The sequence below is a fragment of the Buteo buteo genome, chromosome 13 (genome assembly GCF_964188355.1).
Source record: "Buteo buteo chromosome 13, bButBut1.hap1.1, whole genome shotgun sequence".
Lineage (NCBI taxonomy): Eukaryota > Metazoa > Chordata > Aves > Accipitriformes > Accipitridae > Buteo > Buteo buteo.
The window spans coordinates 19,027,903-19,040,550 of NC_134183.1; the positions used below are offsets into that span (position 1 = coordinate 19,027,903).

At 40.1% G+C, this 12,648-nt stretch overlaps 1 protein-coding gene across 7 annotated transcripts in view; it reads left to right on the top strand.

The window, feature by feature from the left end:
* Positions 1-12,648, top strand: part of CERS3 (ceramide synthase 3) — a 51,091-nt gene that overhangs the window by 21,473 nt on the left and 16,970 nt on the right. For all 7 annotated transcript variants that reach the window (XM_075044992.1, XM_075044986.1, XM_075044990.1 and 4 more), the window contains 6 exons: positions 3,637-3,694; positions 4,588-4,638; positions 5,861-5,953; positions 6,156-6,284; positions 8,011-8,117; positions 9,519-9,675. In XM_075044992.1, the coding sequence (XP_074901093.1) occupies positions 3,637-3,694; positions 4,588-4,638; positions 5,861-5,953; positions 6,156-6,284; positions 8,011-8,117; positions 9,519-9,675 (595 nt within the window). The remainder of the gene's footprint in view (positions 1-3,636; positions 3,695-4,587; positions 4,639-5,860; positions 5,954-6,155; positions 6,285-8,010; positions 8,118-9,518; positions 9,676-12,648) is intronic.

Sequence of the window (12,648 nt, forward strand, 5' to 3'; positions counted from 1 at the left end):
GTTTGTGCATACACAAACAAATTGAAAGGATCTAGTAGCATTTCTCCAAATGGTGTGACTTTAAAAGATTAGGTTAACAGTTTCTCTGGAAAAAAAACCCGTAAAAATATTCTACAGTTTTCTTCATTGTGTAATAATGGACTTATTTGTAGGCTCCTGCTACATAGTGCTTAATGAAAACATGCAGAGAATAGGAAAATATTTTTCAGTCTGCCAGTAATCATAGGTGAACAAAAATGCTTACTCACTCTTGTTTATGTATGTACCCATGCTGTCATTTTGGGATGCTATTATGTGTACAGAAATCAATTCAAGAGCAGGAGTCATGGCACCCTAACTAAATGATAGTTGTCACAGCTTTGAACATGGAGTACTGTGCAAAACATGAGCTCAAATAGGCTGATGAAAGTGGGCCATTGAGCAATTTTGAGTGTTAATAATGAATATGTAAAAAGTTTCAAAACCTCCTGCATATGATTGAAAACTGGGAAAGTGTTCAAGAGTCTGATTTGTCACAAATGTGTGAGAACTTCTCCGTACCTCAATGTTTTACTATTTAACTATTCCAGTGTTACCCAAAATCTTACACAAATTGCAAATTCCCAAATGGGCATGGCTTCACTTACCTAGCTCATCCCTTTTGGATACTGAAATTAACCGTACCAGTGTAAAACACTTTCCTAATGTCCTGCATATTTGGATTTTGACTAGCATAATTCCATTGGCAAAAATTCACGTTTATAGTATTTAACCTCTTAGTGTAGATTAGCTTAAGGAATGAGGGTTAAAAGTACAGCTACGAAGCTCAAAGTTGAGTACTTTAGCAAGGTTATTTTCAGTGTGAATCAGTATGATAATGATTTGATGATGTTCTCTGTTGGGCATAAATCCACTTGATAGACATAGATGTGTCTCTTTGAAGCCTGAGTTGAGTAAATTCTCCTGGCAAACTGACATCCATGGTTTATTTCTGCCACTGTGTTGTGGATCAGTTAACTTTGTTTTACAAGTGACAGTAGGATTTCCTGCTATTGATAAAAGACCCGCATGCCATGGATGCATGTCTCTAGTAATACACAGCCAAAGACTGAAATTAAAACTTGCTTGGCAGCTTGAGTGAAAATGAAGCAAACAGGTTTCTCTTGTGTAATTTTGTGAACCTTGCTCTGCTCTTTGTCAGTGAATTTAATTGGATATAATTCTCAAGGCAACAAATGAGGAACAGACTTATTCCACGCTAGTAGTCAGTGTTATGAGTATAATGAAATTTTTGAAAGCCTGCAATCTCCAGGATCATTTTTCTGAATCACAAGGAAAATCTGATGAGCCGGATCTAAACCATACTTAAGCTATTAGTGCTCCCAGTTAAGCAACACTGGGGTTTGGAAAGCCCTTTGCATGAAACCTTCCCTGCCTTACAAGACTTACCAGCCTTTAACTTCATCTACTAAATTCTTTTTTGTTAGACTCAGTTCAAGAGAAAAGATTCCTGAAGTTAAATCAGAAAATCCTTTTGCATAGCTGTTGTTCAGTGCTTTCCCTGGTGGCCAGGTTCAGAGCTTAAAAGGCACTTGGGTAAAATTCGGTGAATTTGGATGGGTTTTACTTCAGGTTTTGTTCACCAAATTCATAAAGAAGCTTGGCTAAATGCAAAATGAGGTAGTTCGCTGGCAGTCTTGCACGTATAATGAGTTCATCTGAAGCACTGACTGTTTATTGCCAAGTGCATTCAATATATATTTTTAGGGCTGGGCTAATGGCACAGTCTTGTTAGGGGCTCTGTGCTTTGGATCTGATTCAGAAAACCGCTTACACTTTATAATCAACACAGAATCAGTCCCACTATATCCACTGGACTACTCACACCTCCCTTGCTTGAAATAGGCATGAGGGCAGAATCAACCCCTGTGTAAAGTCTGTCCCATGTCACAGTGTTTTCCTACCATCTTTTTGTTAACTCTGAGCCAGGTATTACTTGTGGGTTCCATTCTCCCCTTCCATTTGCTCTCCTAATTTCCACCATGTACCTTTGAATTTTTCTGTCTGCGCAGTGGGTGTTCTGAAGTGTTATTTTTATATCACCTGAGGAAAGATGCTTTAAAGTTGAAAAGCAAAATGATTGTTTATTACCAGTGTATCGAGTGGCAATTTTATAATTGTTTTCTTGACTTCTTCCACAGGCGTGAGACACATTATCTTGTCTAGCCTCTGCCATTCCATGTCTTCATCTTTTGTTTGTTTGTTTTTCTTGTAAAATGCTGGCTCAGTCTTTGAACATCTCATTCTTTCACCTGGGATATCAGCCTCCAGGTAATGTAGGGCTCAGAAAGGAGGGGCTGCTTTTACCAGACAGGTTCTCATCATCTTCTCTCATATGGCACTTCATTAATGTTTGCCAAAGACCACAATTTCATTTTTATACATCTCTCAATCCATTAGTACAGTGTTCTTCTTGAGGCGCTCTCTCCTCCTTTTTAGCAAATTCAGGTTTTCTGGGAGGCTGTTTGCTACTCTCCTCCGGGATACCTCTTGTTCTAAAAAATGTTCTTACCAGGTTTGGGGCCATGTGCCTGTCCTTGTGATTGTGACGTTTTTTAGCATGTTAAGTCCAGCAGTGTTTTCCTACTGATCTTGAAGAGCTGCTCTGGGAAAGGTCAGGCTTGTTGCTGCCAAGGAGAAGAGCAGAAAGGAAGTTTTCCATCACCTGTAGAGGTGGGAGTGGGAATGCTCTGGCTCTGACTCTCCAGCCACACCCAGTCCCAGGAACGATACCTCCCACGCAGATTCCAGTCATTACAACACTACTGCAGGCTCCACATCACAGCATCCTGCTCTTACATATATGACCAACAACGTAGTTTTCTAAGATACACAAGAACTTTTTTCCTTTTGCTGACTTAGCAGATCAGTAGTGAAAACCTACAAATTTTACCTGCCTTGATGGATATCCATTTAAGCCACAAAAAGCTTACATCAGGCTAAATGCTGGCAAACCTAGTCAAAGATTGAGGTTTATAGTTAATTCAGACCTCTGTAGTAAGACCTAAACTAATCCAGTAGTTGTTCTAAAGTTCCATAGGGCTCCCCTGTTTTCAATAATCAGTGTTGAGAGATGAAAAGAAATTAATCCAGCAATTGAAACAAGTCACTGTTGGTACTCACAGCATTGACAGTGTTTGATCGGATTGGAAGGTATGTGCCACATGGCTGAAAGACCTTCTGGAGTCAGGGAACTGTGAGATGTTCTTAGTCCAGTGTGAATATTCTAGAGGGATTGATGTAGTGGGAAAGGTTGGTGTTATCAAACATTAATTTTTAGGGAATTTATTACATTTGCTGTGACCATTCTCTTCATCAGCTCATACCTGGCTGGAAAATTACTGCTATAATCACGATCAAGATATCTGTGTTTGTGATAATGTACAATAATTTACTACTTTAGCAATTAGTCCAAGCTTAAGTATTTAAATATTAATAACTCAGATATAGTTAATATATGACAACCCTTAATGTAGAGTATGAGCACATGTTTACATGAAGATTGTAATATACAATGATTTGCAGTAATTCTGGCTCTGGACAATATCTATAAAAAATATAATGCTTTGTTCTTATTTTTTCATTTTAATTTTACAGCTGGCGATTTTCATTCTATCTTACATCCTCCATTGCTGGATTTATATTTCTGTATGATGTAAGTTAATTTTTTGAAGGATTGATATTCTTATATTTTTAACAAAATAAGGACTGGTTTCTAGATCTTCTTGAAGCCCACTGAAAGCCTCACTAGTTTCAGTGGCTCTTTGGGTTCAGATCTTTGTGTGTAATCTGGATGATAGGCTGCAATATGCACTGAGGTTTTACATAATTTTTAAATTATCTTTTGAACTTCTGTGATAAAGTAATTTATGACTAATCAGCATTTTTAAAGCAAGTTTTAAGAAGTCACACAAATGGTTTTACAACATGCCTTGTTAACACCTACAAATGCATCACATGGCTATGCTTTTCTCAAAGGAGGCCATAAACCTTTTCTGGCAGCACTTTTGGGGGTCACAACAATGGTGTATTTCAGGGCTATTTATTGAGGTGTTGCTCCTGAGTCAGAAGTTGGGAATAACAGAGAGAGTGCTGCTTGTTACTATGTGAGCACTGCCTGGGGTATCGTTAATGCTTCTCCTGAGCAGCAGAACAGTTCTCAGTGTGTATATGTTCTTCTGGCTCTTCTCCCCAAACACTGTTTATCATTATGAACCATTGGTGTGTGTGGCTGGTAAACACAGCAAAATCTAATCACTGTGGCAACATATCTTGAGTAATTGCAGTAATAAAACACACACCCGCTGCTTTGGATGATGAAATGATGACCTGGAATGTTTCAGGTGTCCTGAGAAAGAAGCCGAAAAGCTGGGACCAATAAAATAAATCCGAGATGTAAGATCCCTTTAGAAATTGGTGGAGAACAGTTATCAAGACTATAGGTTCTTGGCCAGCTGCACTAGAGAAACTTTAAGTATTGAAGATTTTGAGTTAAGATGACTTGTTGTTGCTCAGCTGATCAGTCTCTGAATCATCTGTCTTCCCCAGAAACCTTGGTTTTATGACATATGGCAGACGTGGGTTGGCTATCCATTTCAGGTGAGCTTTTTGGCATTGGGCCATTGGCCTCAAGGCATTCCAGGTACTTCCCTATTGAAAGGGGTAATCCACAGAAGCGCTTCCCAGTGGGCACCACCTAGAGAGGTGCGGCACCAAAGCTGTTTGCCCTTCTTCGGTACCTCCTGCTGACTGTTGCAGGACTTATCTGTGATCTGCTTGTGCTGCAACTCAGCCCTCCAGCCAGACCACTGTTATTTCCACTCACCCCAGGTTCCCAGTTGTGCACAGCAGATGCTGTCCGTGCTACAGGGTTCAGTGCAGAACCCCTAAGCTTGCACCAGGCCTCACGATGCTTCAAGGCACTGCAGAATAGCATTATGCAGAGGGTTTTGCTGAGCAGCCCCGGTGCTGTGTGCCTGCTAGGCCCTATTGCTCAGTAGGGCAGGTGGAGGGAGTGCTGCAGTGATTTGGTTTGGCATAATGTGAGTCCCTGCTCTCTGGATCTCTGCTCAATACTCTGGTTGTTCCCAAGGGTCCCAAGGCTCTTGTTTCTTCTTAAAATATTTTACTAACAGTCCTATAACAGAAGACACCAAGCAAACTGCCTTCTTGCCCACCTGTCAGAGGTTCTTATGTGCCCCTCCCTCCTGTTTTTATAAATCTGTGGCCCATCACACTGCTTTTATTCCTGTCCTAGTCAGGGGCCAAGAGTAAAAAGAATCCTGCCTCCCAGCTGAGTTTTCCCAGCTTCTCTTACTCATGGGATCTGATAACCAAGCCTACTTCCTGCCACCTGGGAAGCGTACTGAACCGAGGGAGCAGCCAAGCTCAGCATCTAGCCCTAAGCAGATGCATAGGATTTTAGCATAAATAGCTGATGCTTTAGTCATGGGATGTGTGAATGTTTAAAATGTTAATTGTTCACCAAAATGGAGGGCTTCGTTTATTTGCAGTTGTTTGTAATTAAATGCAGAAGCACTCTGCGTGTAGTTCTCTGACAAAAACATAGGAAAAAGCATGCTAAAATTCAGAGGTGGGGGAGGAACTGCAGAAACTGAGAGTTTGGTCTGAGTAAAGGTTAAAATATTTGGCTTCCAGAACATCCTTCTTAATGAAGCCCAGAACAGGGATTTAGTTTAGTTTAATTTTTTAAGCAAGACTCAGCAGAGGAGCAAAAGTGAGGAAAGGAAAAAAGAAGTAATTTCACTTGGCATTCACTTTTTGCTGTTCTCCAAGTTAACTGTGGTTTTCTTTGTTACAGACTCTGCTGCCATCCCAATATTGGTACTACATGGCTGAGATTAGTTTTTACTGGTCTCTCTTATTTACACTTGGGATTGACAACAAAAGGAAGGCAAGTGGTCGTCATGTTTGTAGTTAGAACCTCCGTTTCTGCGAGGGAGGGAGGAAAAGTGTTTCTAAGGAAAAGCACTGTCCTGATACTGGATTTGGTGCAGCCACATGAGGGCAGCATCAGTCTATCCCTGGCACACCTGCACGCATCCGTGCTCTCCTGCATTTGCTTGGTTCTACCTTTTTTCTTCTCTCCTTCACAGGATTTTCTGGCTCATGTCGTTCATCACTTGGCAGCCATTGGGTTGATGAGTGGCTCTTGGTGTGGCAATTACGTGCGTCTTGGAACACTGGTGATGTTTGTGCACGATACTGCAGATTTCTGGCTCGAGGTAACCTTGCCCTCCATCTTTTTGGGGGCGAGAGGGTGGGGTGGGGGGAACAGGGTGTTGGTTGGCAGGGGTTTTTTTGGTTGTTGCCCAGGTTATGTTCAGTGACATTTTAATCTTTTTGCCACAAGTTTCATACAATCCCTTCCTATCCCCACAGAGACATGGCTTCGCAGAGTCATAAATTGTAAGATTAAAAAGAGCTTCTAGATAACTTAAGCTGATACTCTGTTACAGAATCAGTCATGAGAAAAGAGCAGAAGAGAAGTTCTTCAGTACAGAACAGGGACTGGAAATACAGCTGCCTCCCTGGATTATTCTTGTTTCACTGTTAAAATTAGACCAAGTTGGCTAGCCTCTGAACAGCTTGTCATGATACCAATTCTCAAGCAAATTTAGCAGCCAAAATTTTGGCTACTTCTCCAGACTGGCTTAATTTTGTCAGCATTCACACCCCTGTGTTGACCTAAGGAGTACACCCACATTATACACTTCTGGCTGGAGACATTCAAGCTGTCCCTAACAAGGTATCACAGGTATCTACTGGCAGAAGAAAAGTTTCTTCCCCTGGACTGAAGAGGAAGTCCCTTCCCTGAACTAAATGTCAATGTTTAGAAATGTTTAAGATTAAGTGTCCTATTCTGCACACAGCACTGTGGTCATAGAGACTTGCTGCTGGGTTTCTTGGAAGACAAATGTACACTGTGTGTCCCTCAGTGGAGTTATGCTGGTTTTATAACACCAAGACTGAGAGAATAGTTTCATCACCTCTTTTGGTGGCAGTGCCAGTGTAAGTAGCCCTTGTAGGCTGTTGTCTGTCACTGTTCATTTCTGCTCCTGACACTTTAACCGTTGTATTGGAACAACTAATTGTGGGGTCATGCAGTTGGGATTGGTCCAGATTAAATGCATACATACAGGTTTTTGCTGGGTTACTTCTGATCCTGAACTGCTTTGTGGTCCAATTAACTGTGTGGCCTTATAAACAGTTGAACTGACAACTGGTAGGACAGCACTTGGATGGAAACTGAAGTTGGGTACCAGAATAACTTAATTCAGCCCTGCCACTCAGAAGTTCATCAAACTGCTGTTTAAAACTTAGGCTTGGCACCTGAAGCTTTGTTCACACTTGAGAACAGCTGTTTCATTCAACAGTGCCCAGGGTGATTCCTAAACGAAGCGTGGAGAGTTGTACAGTTCAGCTAGGGGAGGAGAAGTAATTATAATCTTTATTAGTGGGATCAAGACCAACTCCAGCTCTCAAAAAGGAGAAAACAGAAGCTGAATTAGGCACAGAGAAGGGTCAGTAACATGCACGCACCAGAATGCCTGTGTATAAGGGGTCACTGCTGTTCCTGAGCAGGCAGATGTGGCCAGCAGCTTCTCTTTGATTTCAACCCGTTTTGAATCTGGTACAGGAATGAGGGATTACCTCTGTTTTCAAAAGCACTTTGTGTTTTCATGACACTTTTATATTCTGATTGGAGAGCTGTTCTTTAGGCCTTTGATACAGAGTACTTTCCTTTAAGATGAAAGGAGAAATATAAACAAAGAATCTGTTTTGATGCTGCTTTATTAGGTATCAGCAAAACGATTGCTTTACATGTCAAACAGGGAGGAAATTTTCTTCCTGCTTAGGTGGAAGATGAGTCCTTGTTTATGGAAAAGCAGAAAGGAACTTATTTCAGAGAATATTGGTAATATGTTTGATGGGTTTTATTCAATGCAGGCAGCCAAAATGTTTAATTACGCTCGCTGGGAGAAAACCTGCAATATGCTCTTTATCATCTTTTCTATCGCATTCTTCATCACAAGAATCATCCTGTTCCCCTTCTGGTAAGCAATATTTAATGTAGTCACAGGCTTTTATTTCATTCCCATTTCCACTGAGAGGTTAGTATTGGTTGTGATGGGAAAAGGAAAGAAATGGATTGTACTTTAAAGAGCAGAAGCAGAACTTTCATTATAGTTGGCTACTGAAGGCCAGTGAGAAGAGTTGACAAAAACTGTCATTTTCTTTAAAGATTTAATTTAAGTAAAAGTAGTTTTAAAATGAGTCTCTTGAAAATATGCTAACCTAAATAAAGGCTTTTATGTATTATTTCACTTATTTTCATAAATTGTAGTTAAATGCTATGAGCTCCTGCATTTTCAAGGGGATTGAACTACTTAACTAGGAGAAATCATTTCCCCTTTCATTCCATCCCTGCTGCTGTAGCTGCAAAGTCAGAGTACAGTGTATTTCCTATATGATCATAGTTAATTTTTTGTAGAGACACCTTTCTGCTACCTAGTTCTTTAGTAATGCCTCACCTCACTCACGTGAGGACCATTCAGAAAAGTTAAGGTGAACCAATTAATTTAGGAAGTCAATGCAAATAAATCATAACTTGCTAAATACTTGCATGACTTTGGAGTGCTATGATTTAATCTACTTTGGAGTATCCACACGGGTGTTTAGTGTGCTTAATGCTTAACACGTTTAGCTTTTAAAAAGTGTTTAATGTGTTTCACATTCACATTTCGTTGACTTGCTCTAGTTTGCCTTTGTACCCCTCCCTGCATGTGGACAAACCCTGAGAGACTCAAGCTGGTTAAATTAATAGTTCTGAACATTGATCAACACAAGGTTTTAATTTCCTGTAGTATTTTCTTTCAGAAATGCTGATGTCTTTTACTTTATTGTTGTTTTTTTATTAACTATACAAGTGATCTCCAATCATTTTACTTCAGTGAGTTTCAAGTTCTTGAGTTTGGAAGCAAAACATGATGAGATTAGAGACTCAAAAAGCCTCAAATAATATAGAAGTTGTGAATTCTAAAGATGGATGAAACATGTTAGTTAACAAAAAGCCCTTTTGCAAAGCCTGTAGGATTTTCCGTGGAGTGTGGATTTCAGATTAGAAATAATTTGCATTTAAAAAAATGGCATAGACAAACTCTGAGTTGCATAGTATCTAGATCACACAGAGCTCAAGATTTTAAAAAATGGGATTTTTTTTCTAACCTTATTTAGAATACTTTCATGCAAGACTCAAATTTCTCATCTTCTGAAGTCTATATTTCAATAGAGATGCATAATCTAGTCAAGACAGGGCTTGCTAATTAATGTCATCTTTGCAGAGCTTTTTAATATTTTGTGGAAATAATTAATTAGTTCGGAATGTGAAATCAGAAATAGTTGTAAATAGCATAAAGAAGAAATCTTGTACCATAACAGTGTTCTTTATTTTTTAGGATACTTCGTGCCACATTGTATCAGCCTACGTACTACTCCACGACTCCTGTCATAGCATATTTTTTATTCAATGGACAGCTATTGATCCTTCAAGGCTTGCATTTATATTGGGGTTACTTAATTTTCAAGATTTTGAGAAGGTTCATTTTCTTAAAGGTAAGCAATTTCGCTTCTGCAGAAAGATATGTGAAGTATCAAACAGATGCTAATACCTCCAATATATTTACTCAGAATTTCTTACTGTTTTCCTGAACTTTCATGTCAGCATTTCTGATAGGGATCTACAAAGTATAGAAATGTTCAAATGTGCTTTCTACCTCTCGTTGTCACACCTAAGGTCATAGATCAGAATATCAGAACTTCAGCTAGAACCCTTTTTTGTCTGTGTCTGATGTTTTGCTCTGATAGTAAATGAGAAATGAGCTCTCCCAAAAACTGAAGCCCTAAGATGGTGCAGAACTCTTTAGAAATTCCTGTGTTCCAAGTAAAAGCAATCTTTTCTCACTGGACTCTCTAGGAACATTGCAAAAAAGGAGAGGAGAGGTGAGTGATGAGATCTTTCAATACTGCAGAAAACTTGTAGTCAAAGTTCTTCAGGTTTGTGTAAATCTGAGGTCAGCCTAACCCGAACACTTGTTTTGGATTAAGAAAACCATGTGAAGCTGATCTGATATTATATTATGACATGGTGAAATACTGTCATATTCGAATGGAGTAGAGAAACAGTGCAAGTCTGGTGCTGCCATAATCTGCTTTTACCTTGTAGAGAAAACTCATGTGGGAAAAAGCTATAAAGAAAACTTTGCTGCCATTTAGGTCTTGTTTGATTGCCTGACGTAGTAACATTTTCACAAAGTCTCTTGTCACGAAGTATGCTGCACGATGCCATGCAGACAAAACATTCAGCAAAAAGCATTTAGAAGAGGACTTTGGAGAATGTCTCTTAAGATTTGGCATAAGCATAGACAGGTATATTTTGCTGGTTAAGGTGAAATTAAAGTGCTGTTGGAAAAGGGTATTTCTTTTAAGGGTCAAGGTGCAAAAACTTAATTGAGCTCACTCTGTCCTTTTATCTGAGGCAGTTAATGCTGTGATCCTTTCTACCTGTATTTAATTATTGTTTGACTGATATCAGAAACCATCCTATAATTATTGGATTATTGGATTCCTTCAAATCTTATGCAAATAGACAACTGTATTTCATAGGCAGACCCAATGTCTTCCCTAGAAGAAAACTGCAGTTACAAACTCAACCTTTGTATAGATGGCAAACAGCTGTACATAAGGGACAAATCTGTGGAAGAAATGGCTTGCGTTGTTCTGCTTTGAAAACATGCTTCTATGTTCCCTTAAACACTGAAAAGCTTGTATTTCTTGCATGCCACTTACCTCTGTTAGATTAATTACAAATTTTTTTCTGGCCTGGCTTATTGAGTGTTGAAGTGTTTTACTTCTTGTTTTCTTTTTTGAATTTGGCTGGTCTCTGCTGTTCTGACACAACTCTTCTGGTGAAATCAAGAGGGACATCCCTCTGCCTTGCAGCTGAGGAAGAGAAAGGCTTTGGCATAGTTCTCTATCGGCATTGGTTGAGGTTATGAGAGTACAATGCAAGCAGGTCTTCAGGTACAGTGGTGAAGAGGACATTGCTAGGCCAGCTATGTAAGGCCATTCTGCCTTGCCTGCTTATGTGCCTTTGTAAGTGGCTGAAATGTTTTATTCTGAGATAAGAGCTTTTTTTGTATTAGTCATTGCTAAAAAATGGGAAAGCACCAAGCCTGCATCCCTACCATGGATTTTTGATTCCTTATACAGCTCTCTGAGAAGACGGTTTCCAAATAACATTTTTACAGTGGTAGCAGCAGCAGCAGCCCTAGCCCTTTTCAGTCTGTATGACTTCAGCTGGCTTGCGTGTGCAGCCTGTTTTCCATAGCAGTGGCAAACTTGGCTGTGAAAGCAGCCAGTGCCTCCAAAGCTGTAAAGGCAACGTTGAAAAGAATGGTGTTTGCAAAGCAGCATTTTTATACCAACATATTTGTTATAGGCATACTCCACACAAAGAGCCATTGCTATTTTAGTGAAATACCAGTAAACCATCATCTTTGTATTAGAAGGGTTTTGTTTCTTTGCCCAAGACTTTTAAGTTTTCATTCAGAAAACGGGCAATTTTTGACATTTTTCTTGAAGCAACAGTTAGCTACTTCAGATGGAAAAATGAAGTCATGATGTAACTGGGAATAGGGACTGATGTTGTTGTTTAACTGCAGGAAGCTCTGAGCATAGCAAGGGTGTGAGGAATTTTTTCAGTGCCTTCTGTGCCTTGAGCCACCCTGGGTTGTTGGGTCACCAGTGAAAACCACTATAATGCAGCAATTAACAGCTCCTAGCATCTGTCCAGGTGCAGGTGTCTCCCCTGATTGTATCCTTCTGGACCATGTCATCACACTGTCTAAAAATCAATGGGCTTGAATGTATTTATTCTCAGTGGGAAGTGCTGTTGCCCCTTGTCAAAGGACAGGTTAAAGGACTTGTCTGGGTCAGATGTGAAAGGTGGGACTCAGTGGGGAATGTAAACAGGAGGGCCCAAGTCTCCAGGATGTCATGTACCCACTGAGTCCCCTTTGCTCTTATTCAAAGGGTCATACAGAGCTGTGTCACATCTTGCGATGATGTGAGAGCTGTGGATCTCGATTCAATACTCTTATCTTCAGACTGTGGCAGAAGGCTTTGTTCAAGGCAGGAATTAATACAGAAATTACATCGAGTACTGCAGCCTCGTTTGTTGGTAGCTGCTTCTGTGCTTTACTCTTGCCCCTCAGGAAGAGATGGCTTTTGTCTGAGACTGGCTGGTCAGAAGCTCTTCATCTCAGATGTCACCTCACCTCTGCACTAATAAAGGGGACAGTTATCCTCAGTCCCCTGGGATAACTGCTCAGCGAACTGACTTGCTTCAGCAAAAAAGAACTTGGACTAAAAGTCTTGCAATTTCCCACCTTCCAAATACTGCAGCCAGAGATGAATAAAAGTGAGAAAAAAGGAAAGAAGGGAGGAGATGATTTTGCTCTGTCCCTCTGTGTCCTATTTTCTCAGGCATGGGAGTCTCTGGCACTGGAGCTGGTAGCATGGAGCAGC